Source organism: Lates calcarifer, linkage group LG19, assembly GCF_001640805.2.
Source record: "Lates calcarifer isolate ASB-BC8 linkage group LG19, TLL_Latcal_v3, whole genome shotgun sequence".
Classification (NCBI taxonomy): domain Eukaryota; kingdom Metazoa; phylum Chordata; class Actinopteri; family Centropomidae; genus Lates; species Lates calcarifer.
In genome coordinates this window covers 6,776,552-6,791,362 of record NC_066851.1, presented here as the reverse complement: position 1 = coordinate 6,791,362, position 14,811 = coordinate 6,776,552, and the positions used below count along the sequence as shown (strand labels likewise).

Here is a 14,811-nt window from a genome sequence, read left to right as displayed (position 1 = left end):
TCAAATTAATTTGGTCCAAATGTTCTCACTAACAGTACCTAAACATATATAGGTATTTGTATTTCACTTGAGTATTTCCATTTTCTGTTACTTCATACTTTTACCCCACTAGATCTCAGAGGAAACTATTGTAATTTTTATTTGACAGCTGTAGCTATTAGCTACAATACCAAAAATCTGCATAGTACTTTTAGTTTTGATACTTTAAGTATGTTTTCCTTCTGGCACTTAAGTAACATTTTGAATTCACAAATCTTACTTGCAATAGAGTATTTTCAAAATGTAGTTGTGGTGTTAGTAGACCTTCACTAAGGTTTTAAATAAGTGTAATAAAAAATTTCAAATTTTTACATTCCAGAGTTTCTACAGTAACTGGGACAATTTAGGATGCCAAGTCACTCTTTAAGTGAAAAAGTTTGACAACCTCGTATATCAGGATTTACATGTTTGGACTGTGAGTCATTCTAAAATCTGGTGTGGTCACGAGGTCGTGAAGAATGACGCTTTTCCAGTGCCACAAATGCTCTTTTCTATTTTCTCCTCTGCCGGTTTTGAATAAGCATTATTCATGAATGAGCACTGTGACTCAGTTTGACTCCGTCATACGTAAGGGTGTGTGTGTGCAAATAAAAATAACAAAGAAAAAAACACACACTCCACATGTCTGTGGTGCTGTGGAGCGGAGCTGACCTGAGAGTCGGCTCCAAGTGCCAGGTGTTGCACATGAACTCCCTCCAGTCCACGGTGGTGTAGTTGATTCCATCGTCCTTGTCCTTGTCCTTGTCCGAGGAGCTTTCGTCGTGCAGGGCCGTGGGGCTCTTCTGTCCTGGGCGAGCCGCGAACATCCGCGGGGCGAAAAGGGCTGAGGACACGCGGGAAAGGGAAAGAAGCAATAAAGGCTATCGCTTCAAACGCTCGGCTGCCCTCATGTTTTCTTTTTTTTTTTTTAATAAGACAAACATATTCTTCAACAACAACATCCAGAAGCAGAGCACAATAAACATTCATCAATATCCCTGAAAGCACAGTCAGCACCTTGATAGTATAGATCTAGACTCTATTCACATTCAAATACCCATCTGCCCTACTTCAGTTAATCAGGATTAATCAAACACTGATGAAAATCTTCACCCTCTCACCTCTTTTCTCTTTCTACTCCACTGCAGAATAAAGAGAACAAAGTCGTGGCACTTTTTTTAATTGACATGAAGAATGCAAGGTTGTAGGCATAAAGAGAGGTAATTTGTTCCTTTGTGACAATAGGAAATCCATTAAAATGCTGCCTGCACTGGGCTCCCTGACCTCCCCACTGTGTGTGAAAATAACACTCAGCTGCCTGTGTTTTCATGCTGCTCTCCAAAATGTGTCCATCAGCATGTAAACAGCTTTGCAGGTACAGAGGCAGACAGATGTGGTCCATCCTGTTATTTTTCTGTATAGTTTGATGAGTCATTTTCAGGAAGTGCAGCACAATGCCTTGTTGGGAACTTTGAAGGCTATTTCCACTCTTGAATAATATAATTTTCCCTGTAGATGACTCATGGATTTGTCCCGGTGTGTGTGGACAGTTGAAATGATTAAACACTGTTTGCTTCCTCGCTGACTGACTGAACATGTAACGGCTGCAAAGTCACAAACCTTTCTCCTTCTCCTTCAGGTAGGCCGACACCAGGTCATGAAGGAACATGATGAGCTCAGCGTCCATGGTGACACAGATGTGGTCAGTGAATTCTGTCACAACGCTGCACTCCACCTTGGGTTTACTGTTGGAGTCTGTAGGAAATAAAAACAGAAAATAAAAGATCTCGACCAGAGACAAGTCCTTGTATCTTTTAATAAACAATAACATTTGAAAAGTTTTATTCCAAAAGCTTATTTTCCTTCATTTCCTTTCTTCCTAGGTTTGTTTTGGTATTTTTTTTTTTTTGTTCTTCAATGATTTACTGTAATATGTTTCACTATGTTTTTTATCTGTTAGAAAACTTAAAGGTACTATATGTAAGATGTAATGTGTATTAATGCTAATACTAATGTTTGAACGAATTATAACAGCTTAAAAAATGAGACCCTTCTTGACTTTTTCAGTTGTCTACAACAGCCTGTGGATTTCTATGTAAAGGAAGACAATCCAAAAGATGTAACGTTCATGCTCACTATCGCTTTGCCTAAGTGCCTCTCTTCCAGTCCTTGACACTAGCTAACGTTAGCATAAAAATGGAGTCCAACGTCAAGAAACGACCAGCTCCCAACACAGACTTAACACAAGCCTGTCTGGCCAACAGGAATGTGACCGACACTGGACGGAAAATTAGGGTCAACATCAACAGGGAATTTAATTAATTAATAATTAAATAATTAGCAAGCTGCTAACAATATAACACTTTATAAATCCCACTTCTAATAAACATAACATTAGTCAAACTATAGTCTTGCCTTGGCAGACCCATCTCCACACTTCATCAAATATAGAATTAAATATAGTTTATGGTCAAACTATAACAACAGCAACATCAATCAAAATGATGGCGGTCAGTCACCTTCAGTCTTGTGAGGGTCACATTACAAGAAAATCTTATATATACATTTCATCAAATTTTACTTCCTAAATTTTAGCAGTCGATATTTCAAAGTCAGCCTTTACTTCATTTGTTAGTGCGGGCCGTGCTCCAGGCTGTTGTTGAGACTCTGATATTATTTGAACATTAGCTTTTATATGACAGTTTACATTGCTCCTTTAACGCCACACACTTAGAAGAGATTAATGTGTTTTGAAAATGGTTGATACCTGACTTTGAATTGAGGTGAACCAGACTGAGGAACAGAGCAAACCTTCTTTGAACAGATAAAATATTACTATGCAATAAATTAGATATAGTGATGCAGAGGTCGGACCAGTCAAGGGCAACAATTTACATCATATTTGCAGGCTAACATGATAAAAGGATTTAGGCTGCCCTTTAAAACAGTGCATGAAAAGATTTGAGCAGATGGGTTACTGCCATGATGTACAGTTACATTACTTTGTGGAGTACCTGTCAGAGAAGGTTCATCTGGATCTTGTACGTGGATGGACTTGAAGTCCAGCTGCATTCTGGGAAGAGCAAAGATGGTTTCTGTTTCATGGTTGTAGCTGGAGGAGCTGCGGAAGCTGCTCAGCAGACTGGAGCTCTTGGCAGCCACTCCGCTCTCTTGGTTGTTGGCTTCCACGTTCCTGAGCAAGTTCAGCTCTGAAGCGAGAGATAAGACGTGTCAAAACTCTGAAGAGTTTAAGGTCATGTTCACACTTCTCTGCTTCGTTAAATACTATCTGCACCTATTTTACATTGAAGATAACAGACAGCGGCTGCGAGGCAGACACAAAGGAGCTCTTTTGGAAAAAATGCTGTCTTTCGTCTTTTAGTCAGAGCTGTCTGAAGATGAGAAAAGTTTGAAGTTTGAAGCCAACCATTCATACTCTGTTGTCAGTTTATTAGGTACACCTCATTGAAACTAATACAATCTATTATAACAACCCTGAAATAAATCCTCCCCTTATTATAATAAGTTATAATAAGGGTTATAATGTTCACTTTTTGTTGATGCCCTTTTAGAGAACTATACTTGTGCGATTACACTGTATTATGTTATTCTAAGAGCTGTTTCCAATGTCTTTCACTACATTTATATAAATTAGGGTAGTGTGTATGTACTAAAACATATGCCGGTTCAGTATTAGCTCTATTTCCCAACTTATTAAGCAGATCTGGTGACCAATACACATCAAAAAGAACAGGAACACAGTTTTTGGAGTCAGCCAAATGTTCAAATTAATTTTTTAAATCCCCCATCTCTTCCATTTTCTAAATTCTGTTAGTAAGAGATCTCTTTTCAGCCAGTAAGGACAGGAGGGATAATTACAGCAACCAAAAACTGTTTCATTGTACTGTGCATGTGGGCATGCGAGTATTGTTTCATGAACATTTTGTTCTTCTGTGTCTTTATGAAATTCAGTTTTTCCACTAAGCTTGGTATGATATGTTCCAATTTTCCACTCGGCCCCTGTCAGTCCAACAACTGCAGACTGCCAAGATATTCCAGCAGGTATATGAAAGGTTACAACCTACAGGCTACTGTTCTTCAATTAAACAAAATAAATCCCCTTGAGATCTTTGATAAGTACTAAGCTGCACAGACAGTCCCAACAGCTGTCCCCCACTATCTGAAAAAGAGTCTGATGGCAGGTAGGAGGAGCATATGCTATGAAATGATCAGGGTGCACAACTGTTTTTGGTCAACAACCCCTGAAATAAATCCTCTCAAATTTATGAATTGGTGATTTACCAAGTTGAATTCTCAAGGAGGCAGACCATTAAATCACCCCTTCTTAATATGTCAGATAATATGAGTTGAGGTTTTGTGTGTGTGATGACAATAGGAAACAATCTGAATGATGTACAGGTAAAATAATTGATTACCTTCGTTCCTCATGGCAGTAACGTAGTTGAACCATTCTTTGACCGTAGCAACACCATGAGGAGGGTTTTCATGCCGTCGGCGAGTTATTTTGGTTATAGTGGCCATTGGGCTTTCGAGTGCACCACATGGTTTTGTTACCATAGTGTTATGACCGAGATGGAAATCCAGTGTCTGAACAATGTAGGTAGAATCATCTTTGGAGCCTGGATGTAACAGAAACAAATGTCCGATATTAAAAAGAGATTACAGTGCAAAAACTACAGGTATAAATTCAAATCTGTAAACTATTCATTACAGCTGAAACTAATGATTTTCACTGTGAGATTATGTAGAGGCCGTTTTTTCAACTGAATATCTGGTCTAAATAATACCTCTGAAACAATGTAAGCTCCTAAAATGAACATTTTGTCCTCACCGTCCTCCCAGATCTTTTGAGCCTCCGTCCAGAAGGCGATGTTGGGTTCTTCCAGGTGGAACAGCGCCCACGATTTGGAGCGGAAATTGGGACCGTGGAAGCAGGCCAGGGTCATGTGATTGCCATGGAGGCTCATTGAACCGCCCAGCTGCACGGCATCCTCAGGCAGAGGCATCTGGAAGAGGGAAATGTGGCAGCCGGCGATTACCTTCAGCACCCCGGGCCAGTGGCGGTGATGGGCTGCGTCCATGTCTGTGTGACAAAGCAGGTTAGGAGATGAGAAGTGGGGAGGATGTAGGCAGACAAATCGATTCGGACTGGAATAGGAGGCTTGTTGCTGCTACTAACAGGATCAGATGTTGTGTATTATGCTGTTTTTATCCTCATATAGCCTCCTATCTCTCTAAATGTATGCTGCTTGAGCTTTTAGTTTGTTTTTAATTATCTCATAAGCATGTTTGATTACATTCAGTTGTTGAACTACCTTGTCAACTGTCTGAAAAAGTGGTATACAAATTAAGCTTATTTGAATTACAAATCATTTCACTTCCTACAGCCAACAGGACTGCCTGAGACACTTGCTGTGCATATATTGTCTGCATTAAACATTTCACCCAGCAGTATAGGAAGAGGCATGCTTACAAAGCTCGGCACCTCCTTTCTCAGTGTTGATGACAGGGGTTTTGGGGGGCAGGTAGGGGCCGGGGCCCCAGGTGGAAAGGGCGCGCTTGCTGGTGTCGAACTGCTGAGTGAAAAACTCCTGCAGCTTCATGCCGATCTTGATGAGGTCTGGCGTGGTGGAGCGTGAAATGATCACCTGGAAAATGTCCCACTGCAAGTCTCCGTGGACGAAGATCTCGCTGGAGGGAGGAGGAGGAGAAAAGATGGGGAGGGGAGAGGTGAGGGGGGCAGGGAAACAGATGATTGAGTAGATGGTTAAAACTGTAGGAAACAAAAGGAAGGCAAATAATGCAGGTAGATGTATTATGTGGATTGAATAAAACTGCATCATACATGACAGAAATATTTAATCTGGTGTTAACATCAGGTATAAACACATGCACTCCAGTCCTTACATCATTTTGTTACACTGTTTACCAAGCATTCTGAATTGCTGGCAATGAGATGTTGCCATTTGTCCGTTTCTCTACATAATCTCTGATGTTTTGTGATTGTTTCAGTGTTTAGTTTGGTTTGGTTTGTATTTCCACTCTTCAGAGACTGTAATGTAATTGTAATGGAGAGGACATTTGGAGTTATCTGTCTGATAGCTATAGTTTTATCTGATTAAATTAGTAAATAGGTGCTGTTTTGCATGATAAACTTCAGCTGATATCTTTCATACCTTTTCTCTGATAGGCTGGTGTCAACAGTGCACAGGTTGACCTTCCATTCATCCTGCAGCTGCAGGTCAGCGTTACTGAACACTCCCATCAGGATACTGGAGCCCATGTAGTCCACCCTTGCCTCCGTAGAGCCCATGGTGATCTGGATCTTATGGCTGGGTTGCTGGTTCGGGTGTTCAGAGATGTGGGCTAGAAAACAGAAGCCGAGTGGTTAGCTCTGTGGCAGTGAGTGAGCGCTTATACAGTAAAATGGAAATCCAACTGGACGAGAGTAAAACTGATTTAAACTGAACTAGCAGTATATTTAAGACCAAAACATAGAACTTTTTTACCCCCCTCAGTTCTTTTACACAGATTTTTTGATGACATGGAGATATCACATTTTAATGAAATATTCTTCAGTAGCAAAGGCACTTGAATTACTGTGTATTGTAGACTGGAGGCTGCATAATAAAAAAAGACTAATATATTCACACACTTTCCCTCATACAAAGAAATGAGTCAATTTAAAAATGAGCTGGTTAATTTAGCAGTTTTGGTTCATTTATTGAAATTTAATAAACCTCATCAGAAAGCTTTAGCTCACATCAGTCTCTGGGACTTTCTTATTCATGGGCAAAATTTGAAGTATTTCATTTTCAATAAGATTTTGCTTTATTTAAAAAAACTGTGTAGAATGGCAATGGTGATTACCAGAGTGCAGTGTGCTACATAAAGTAAAACTATAAAAGAACAGCTTTATATACAAAGCTAAATAGGTGCGCTACATGTAGATATGCCCCATATTGGCTTATTTAAACAACAAACACAATATAAAAGTGTAAAAAGTGTGAGTAAAATGTGAAGGTGTTTTTCTGTCTATATTTTATCACTGTGCAGCTCCCGGTGTTGTGCAGAACTGCACTGAACTCTGGCTCAGCTCCATATCCACAGTTTATACTCTGCTACAACAAGAGCTGCTAACGAGTTGCAGAAAAACACCAGATGTCTGAAAAGTTGATGCTTTGTTTACTCACAGACCATCTCCAGGGTGTTCACGTCTATATTGCCACCCACCACCCCGCCCTTGGAGTCAAGTTTGGAGCGGCCGAGGCCTACAGACATGCTGATCTCTCGGTCCCGGTTGCTGCCGACAGAGAGCCGGCCCTGACTCTTCAGCCCACTGGTCGTCCAGCTGCAGGGGCAAAACACACCTGTGAGTGCTCCTGAAACCCTGCTGAATAATGTACAAGTGCTCTCTATGAAACATAAATGACTCATTGCAAGGGTCTGTCCAGGAATAAACACAGGTAACTTGAAAAGGAAAACACTGGTCAACCTCAAGCACTGAATGTGGCTGACAAGGCAACATGTGATTATGTATCTCAGCTGGTGTGTCATTATCTCAGTGTGTCAGCTTAAAATGTCATCATTAGACCATTTGCGATCATCTAAGTACAGCTTTGTGGTTAACCTTTTGTGTTGATAGAATTCTTGATAGAATATTAAACAAAGACTTGACCTACAGTATGTGTATATGTTTCTATGTCGAAAGAATATCCTGGAGTTATAAATAATATAATTAGTGCTGGAGAGGCAGGGGATGTGTGTGTTGCCCACACATTTCCAGAGTGGAAGTTTGTTTTTTAAACTTTACGATGACACAGAGATCATAAAACAGCACTGCCTTAGTTATGAGGGTGTTGTGTTTGTCACTGATTCAGCAGGATTTTCTGCACTTATGCCTTAACTGTAGACGGAAGTTGTAACGATTAGATATTGTGGTGCCCACTAAAATACAAGTGCACAAGAGATGAATTGAGTCCATAAGAGTGGGCGATAAAGGGCCATAAGGGCTGGAATATCAGATGATAAACGGATGTGTAGCAAGAGATAAAAGTCAAAATTGCAGTACAGAGACACCCCAGAGACACTTGTACAGCACTGTAGATAAGTAAGTAAATGTAAACAAAGGATGGTCATAACTTTGAACTTCTTCATAGACTGCCATGCACACCAAAGCACTGTCCAGCCACTGTGATAACTTGTGATTGGACAATATTTCACTTAAAAAAAAAAAAAAAGTGATTCTAGGTTATATCTCTCACAGCTTTCCTGAGTGACATGAATCCCTCCTTGAATCATTTGCCAAGATTTTTACCTCCACATTTTGAGGCCAATCTTAAGTAACACCCAGAGGATTTATCTGAACAAGCCCTGAGGGTGGAAATGATTTGGATGTCTGCTTATGTATAAATATTTATTAACTATTACATCATCTGTTCGGTGTTTGCAGAGAAGGTACTGAATATTTGTTTTCATTAGGGATAAACTGCCAAAAAAGTTCAGAAAATAGGGTCACTTCTTATCTGGAAATAACAGTTTATCCTCCATAAAAATAGCAACTAATACATATGTAAATACTTATCTAAATATAGTAAAGCTTTTCAGAAATACCTCTGGAAAAATAGTATGCTTGGCCATAATTAACCCAACATAACTTGTATGTCTAACTGTTGGCAAAGCAGTAATTTAGTCCTCCTAACTATCACTATTGGAATGAGATTTTCCTTAAAGGAATAGTTTCCCACGCTTCTTCATTCACTTGTCAAAAATTAGATGACAGGACTGATGCCACTTGTTTTCTTTATGCTAAGCTAAGCTAAGCTAATTGACTCCTAGCTGTAGCTTTAAATTAATTGTACAGTCATGAAGATGGCATCTTCTTATCTAACTATCATCAATAAGGTAAATAAACCTATTTCCCAAAAAATATCAAACTGTTCCTTTAAAATCACTGATGTTCTATTTCTGACATAAAAGGTGTCTATATGAAAAAGTGCAGAAAACTGTTACGTACGTATTGTTTCCCATTACGTTGCTCATGTTCATTTGGACGGTGAGCTGTTTCAAGTTGATGGCGAACACCACCAATGTCTCCCACGGTGCCCCCTGCTGGCCTGCTGCTTTGCCGTTTTTACTGAAGGACGGAGTGGATGTCTTTGTCACTGAATCTGAAATGAAAAATGAGTGAAGATTAAAGAAAAAGCAGTCGGGAGAATTTTGTAATTTTCCACTTTCATTAATTACTTTTGGACATGCTGTATTTTGGTTACTCCGAGGAGTGATGCTAATCACCTCTCCTTGGAGCAGAGGAATCAGACACACTCCTGGTGCGACCAGGTGCGGGGGACTTGAGGTGGCCCAAGCTGCCCGGGGACATGTTGCTTCCGGTGGAGTGCTCTGAAAAGACGTTGGGGGACTGGGGCATGTGCTGTGTCCCAGTGCTGCCGTCCCATGTCCTCCAGTAAGCTTTCCGGCTGGACTCGGGGGACAGATGTTGGGTGACGTTTTCGGCTGAGTCGGGGGTGGCGGGGCCAGAGGCTGAGGCAAAGTAAAGGTTGAGAGATGTAAGTAAAGGACAGCCGTGGAAATGTCAACACGGAGCAGTGGGAGGAAATGTTGGCTGAAGGAAGGTCAGTGTGATGGGATATTAAAAATGAACACTAGCTAAACCTGTAGAGGGTAGCAGACAGATGCAAGCCTGACATGTTTGAAAAATCATTAATTTCTTTTTTTAAATACAAAGTTGTTGCACTGTTTTCATACAAAAGTCAGCAATGAACAGACAGAAAGTAGTCACCAGACAACCAGACAAAAGGGAGCATTGTCAGAAGCATGTAATTTTGTACCAGATTCCACAAAAATGCTGAAATTTTACAACTAAAGAGCTGGCCACACAATTGCAGTTTCAGATAGGGTGGGTATTTTGTACAAAACAACAGACTGGTATAAACATACCAGACTTATGCAACAGTGAACCAACCAACCACTGCAGAATAAATCCACTGAGCGCTCAAAAAGTCACCTGGCAGGTTGATGGTCTGGTCTCCAAGGAAGAGGCGCCTGGCGATACTTCTCCGGTACCAGGCTCTGGGGAAGGCCAGGATCTCGCTCAGTCTTCTCATGTCATATTTGAAGGAAGCCGAGCCAATGTCACACACAGCTAGGGGGAGAATATTGCATTTGTTTATACATGAGACAGTCCTTCCTTCTAACAACAAATCTACAGGGGAAATGGTGAATTTTTCATTAACTGTCATTTTTATGCTGGTAAAATTACTCATGTTCATCAACTCAAACACTCATTGCAGTATGTATATCTAAGTCCCCATCTTTGTGTTGGAGTAGGACTCGTCAAGGTTCCCACGATGCTGCTGACATAAAATTCTATGACTCAGCCTACATTATGTATTTCATATCCCCTACAGATCCTACACTGAAAGTATTCAGTTCTGTTATATATCACTCAAAATCCCCTCAACTGTAATGCTAGATTATATAACACTGTCCCAGTTTGAGTGAACATACACCAGGACCCAATACTGAGACCTCTTATAGAAACAGACATTTATCTAATGCAATGTAAAAAAAAATGAAACAAACAAAAACAAAAACAAAACAAAACAAACAAACAAAAAAAACCCAAATAACAAAGAACAAAGACAAAAGCAAATATCTAGACATACTTCTTTTCATAAAGCATTTGTCATTAGCAGCCATAAACCTCCCTTTAACATTGGTCTAAATGTTTAAGAAACTGAAGTGCATTACAAGATACTAAGAGCATTGGGTGCTGACATGTCTTGATGTGCAATCTTACAAGCATTATAGGCAACAGCTGATACTCTGTTGCAATGATGCAACAGAGTATCAGCTGACATACCTGCTATTTATTTGTTGTTGTTTCCTGACACCTCTACCTTGCTCCTGATGATGGTTTTAAAGTGACATCAAAAGTTTGAAACTACAAACATACCTTTGTCTTTTTTTCCAGAGTAACTCTATTCCTATAAAAACTTAATGGAACAACTAAAATTTGTATTGTAATACACATTCCAATATATTCATTTTGCCTGGTATTCCTATCTTCTGCTGTGGATGTATCATATTACTTTAGTTCCTTTGCCTGGAATAAACCTTTATAAATTCCATTCAAAATGTCCAGAATACACTGGCAAGAAAACAAACCTTTCACAGACTTAACAGTTATTGTGATATGATCTATTGAGGCCATCTTCTCCCTGGGGTGACAATGTACCTGAGATGTTGATGAGGGTGGTGTCCATTTTGCCACCTTTAGCAGGAATGAAGCTTTCGATGAATGTGGGGCCTCCGGTTCGCCTCATCCTGGATAAGCTGACCTTCACAAACTCCAGGTTGATGCTCAAAGAGTCTTTTCTTCCTGTTACGGAGGACGGCTCCTCATCTACTGTCCCTTAAGGAGAAAGAGCGATAATCATGATGATCATTAAACTTTAATCTCATTTCCATCTTGGTGTCCTTTCACACATTAATAACTGGTGGAATGAGATAATATTCTACATCTTTAGAATCAAATGGATATTTAATAGCAGGCTGTCATGTTAGTCCCATCTACACCTGGCACATGTTTGTACATGTTTATTTTACACACCATCAGCAGTAATATTAGACACTAATTTCTGTGAAAATCACTGTATCATTAGCACATGAGAAAATTACAGCAAGTTTTCCCTCCTCCCATACCTAATGGCCCTGGGCCCGGAGGCAACCCTGTGACAGCAGATTTCTGCTTGCCGGCGCCGTAGGGATGGAAAACGTAGAGGGAGAAGTCAGACATGCATGCGGTGAAGCTGAGGCCCGAGGAGTTACTTGGGGGCCCGGTGAGGTCGGACTGGCTGCTGCTGTGGCGGCTCCTGCCCAGAGGGCTCCCCAGCAACGGAGATGCTGGAAGGAAGCAGAGGAGGGAGGGAAAAACATAGGGAGGAGGTAAGACAGAGCAGTCATATACATAGGAACAAATGAACTAAAATATTACTATAGATAGTGGGAACTGCATCACAATTTACAAGACTGGCACCTATCAGACACCTGTTTTGGGTAAAGTTACATTTCTAATTAGAGCACAGATCCAAACAAACTGCCTTCTGCAAAGTTAATGCATGACATACATATTAATGGTATGCTGTAATATTAATACACAGCCATGTCCCTTTTGGCAAACTGTACATTTACTGTACATGTGACTAGACTAAATAAAAAATAAGACCTGAGATGCACTGAAAATGAAAGCTACAGTAGAACTTGCCTGATTTGGCAAAAAGGCAGACTGGAGAGCAAAGTAATGAATGCAAGAGAACAAGCTGTGAGCAACATTAAATCACACTGGGCCCAGACATGGCATGGAGTGATTGCTAATAGGTATGCTCACAGTGTGTAACAGACTGTAAAAGACTTTGATTTTGCATTTTTTGTTATTCACATGTCTGTGCACACATTAGAGCACCATTATTCCGCTAAAACAAAATGCCAAGTCATTTTCTACAGACCTTTGCTGGGAGGTGGTTTGGGGATATGTTGCCCCGGCGGGGTTGAGGAGGGTGGGTGCGATCCATCGGTGGGGTGGGCACCCGTTGGGGTCTCCAGCTCTCCACGGTTAGAGGAGAAGACAAGGTCTAAAGAGGGCAGTTTGAGCATACACTCCACCCTGGACATGGGCAGGCAGCTAAAGCGGATCTGAGAGGGCTGGAAAACAAACGACAACTTATGTTTTAGCTGAAAACAAACAGGGGCTGAAGATGTTAAAAATGCAAAAAAATACTACTACTATAATAAAACTACAAACATAACATCCATAGCTTACATTCAGTTATTTTTGAATAGATTCAAATGTTGCAATAAGCTACAAAAGCTTTGCTCTGGAGAGAAAAAGAAGCAGTTACACACAGTTGTATTATATCTCTAATTTTTCTGAAGAAAGTGCACTCCAATTTTGCATTGTGATATAAATTATATAATTTTCCTCAATAGAAATATAACAAATGATTGATATAATTTACATCGTAGCAATAGAGGTATGCAGATTGTGCAAGTTAGTTTTAGTTATATTGGTTAAATTTTATCATTCTAATTGTTTCTGGCAAGTGTTTGTCATGCTCTGACCAAAAAGAATAGGATAAAAACAACAATTAATCGGATGGTTTCTTCAGCTTTCAGCCAGGAGCAAAAATCTGCCTTTAATTCAAAAATATCTGAATAAAATACTATTAGTAGTAAGTAAAATGACAGTAACTATTGATGAAATCGTCTTAATGGAAAAACTAACTACATATCTTCAGACTACAAGAAGCATAACCAGAGGAAAAATGAGAAAAATGGATATTATACAAGATGCAAACGAGGACTCTATAAATGATGTAAAATATGTCCATGAATTTCCCAAAAGGTCAGGTTGTCAGTACCTGGACTCTGACGTAGACAACTACGTCCACAGGGAAGGAGGAGTAGGCCGACGTGGACGAGGAGACCAGGGAGGTGGTGGATTCCTCCAGCGGTTCCACTGTATCGAACTGACCCATGTCCTCCTCCTGGGAAGCTACAGCTGGATGAGGAACACAAATACCCCAAATTAAAGACATCAGCACAGAGTTTTCAATAAATGTTAGACACCTAAGCATGAGAGAAGTATCCTCAAAGATCAGTTGGTGCAGCAAACCAACCTGCATAGTTCCTCTCCACAGGAGTGATAGGAATGGTCTCCAGTGCTTTTTCCAGGAAGTCCAGCAGACAGGGACTGATGACCATCTCCTCTGGCAGAGTCTGGAGGGCCACCCAGGCATACAGCTTGGCCGTCTTTACCCCTCCACTGCCCTTACCTTTGGCTGCAAAGACACATGGGAGTTTAAGTAATCTGTAGCCTGGACTAAACATCTGAAACACTACTTGAAGTACGTTTCATAAACTTTGAATAAACTCAGATCGTATTAAGAGTAGTTTCTTAAAACAGTCTTTGGTGTCTTCCCCTCTGTGGTACACATCAATATGCATGAGCCCCATTTGATCAAAGGTGCCCTCTGGATTGATGCCTTAAAATAAAGGATAAAATCGCATGCATTTGATTCGGTGGGTCCATGTGTGGATGCAAATCATCAGACGGGAGAGACGTGGAACTCGGTGATTACGGATGGTGCTAGGGCATGCAATCAAAAATGAGGGAATGCTCAATACCTGATGGAATAGGTGGGGGCGGGGGAGGTAGGAGCGAGTTAGTCTTGCTTTGGACTGCATTGGGAGGGTTGGGAGGGCCACTATCTTTCATACCATACAGCTTCGACTCTTTGGAGAGTGTGCGGGGAAGAGAGGATCCACGTGAGGCATTGGGCGACTCCGTCTTCAGGGTCTTGGAGTTGTAGTGCAACTGAGGGGAAGAATTAATCATTTAGAGCCCAAAAAGTAAATAAACACAACAGAGTAGAAACTTGTAGATGTGGATGCTGAGGGAGAAGCTCACCTTAACGTCTACTCCTGGAATGTAGAAGACTGTGGTCTCCATGTCATTAGATTTGGTCTGCAGAGACGAGGGACATTTCTTTCCGGCTAAAAGATGGGTGGTGGAGGTGTAGGTGGGCTGCAGCTTCTTCTTCTTGGGGGGAGACTCCTGGTCCAGACTCCGGAGGCTGCGCTCACAGCTCCTACAAAAACCCACAGGGACAAGAGACTTGTCACATATAGAGAGAAGATGTGCTTATGCCTTATTCTGTTTGCTTAGCTGAATATAGAAAGTTGTACTTCTTG

At 40.7% G+C, this 14,811-nt stretch overlaps 1 protein-coding gene across 1 annotated transcript in view; it reads right to left on the bottom strand.

Annotated features, from left to right (window-relative positions):
* kiaa1109 (KIAA1109 ortholog) overlaps positions 1–14,811 on the bottom strand; it is a 69,337-nt gene that overhangs the window by 1,103 nt on the left and 53,423 nt on the right. Inside the window, 18 exon segments of the mRNA XM_051077932.1 lie at positions 691–862; positions 1,639–1,773; positions 3,033–3,227; positions 4,455–4,658; positions 4,871–5,122; positions 5,513–5,730; positions 6,216–6,405; positions 7,233–7,390; positions 9,056–9,209; positions 9,334–9,579; positions 10,064–10,201; positions 11,297–11,473; positions 11,764–11,964; positions 12,567–12,762; positions 13,479–13,618; positions 13,737–13,898; positions 14,245–14,434; positions 14,528–14,708. Coding sequence (XP_050933889.1) covers positions 691–862; positions 1,639–1,773; positions 3,033–3,227; positions 4,455–4,658; positions 4,871–5,122; positions 5,513–5,730; positions 6,216–6,405; positions 7,233–7,390; positions 9,056–9,209; positions 9,334–9,579; positions 10,064–10,201; positions 11,297–11,473; positions 11,764–11,964; positions 12,567–12,762; positions 13,479–13,618; positions 13,737–13,898; positions 14,245–14,434; positions 14,528–14,708 — 3,309 coding nt within the window.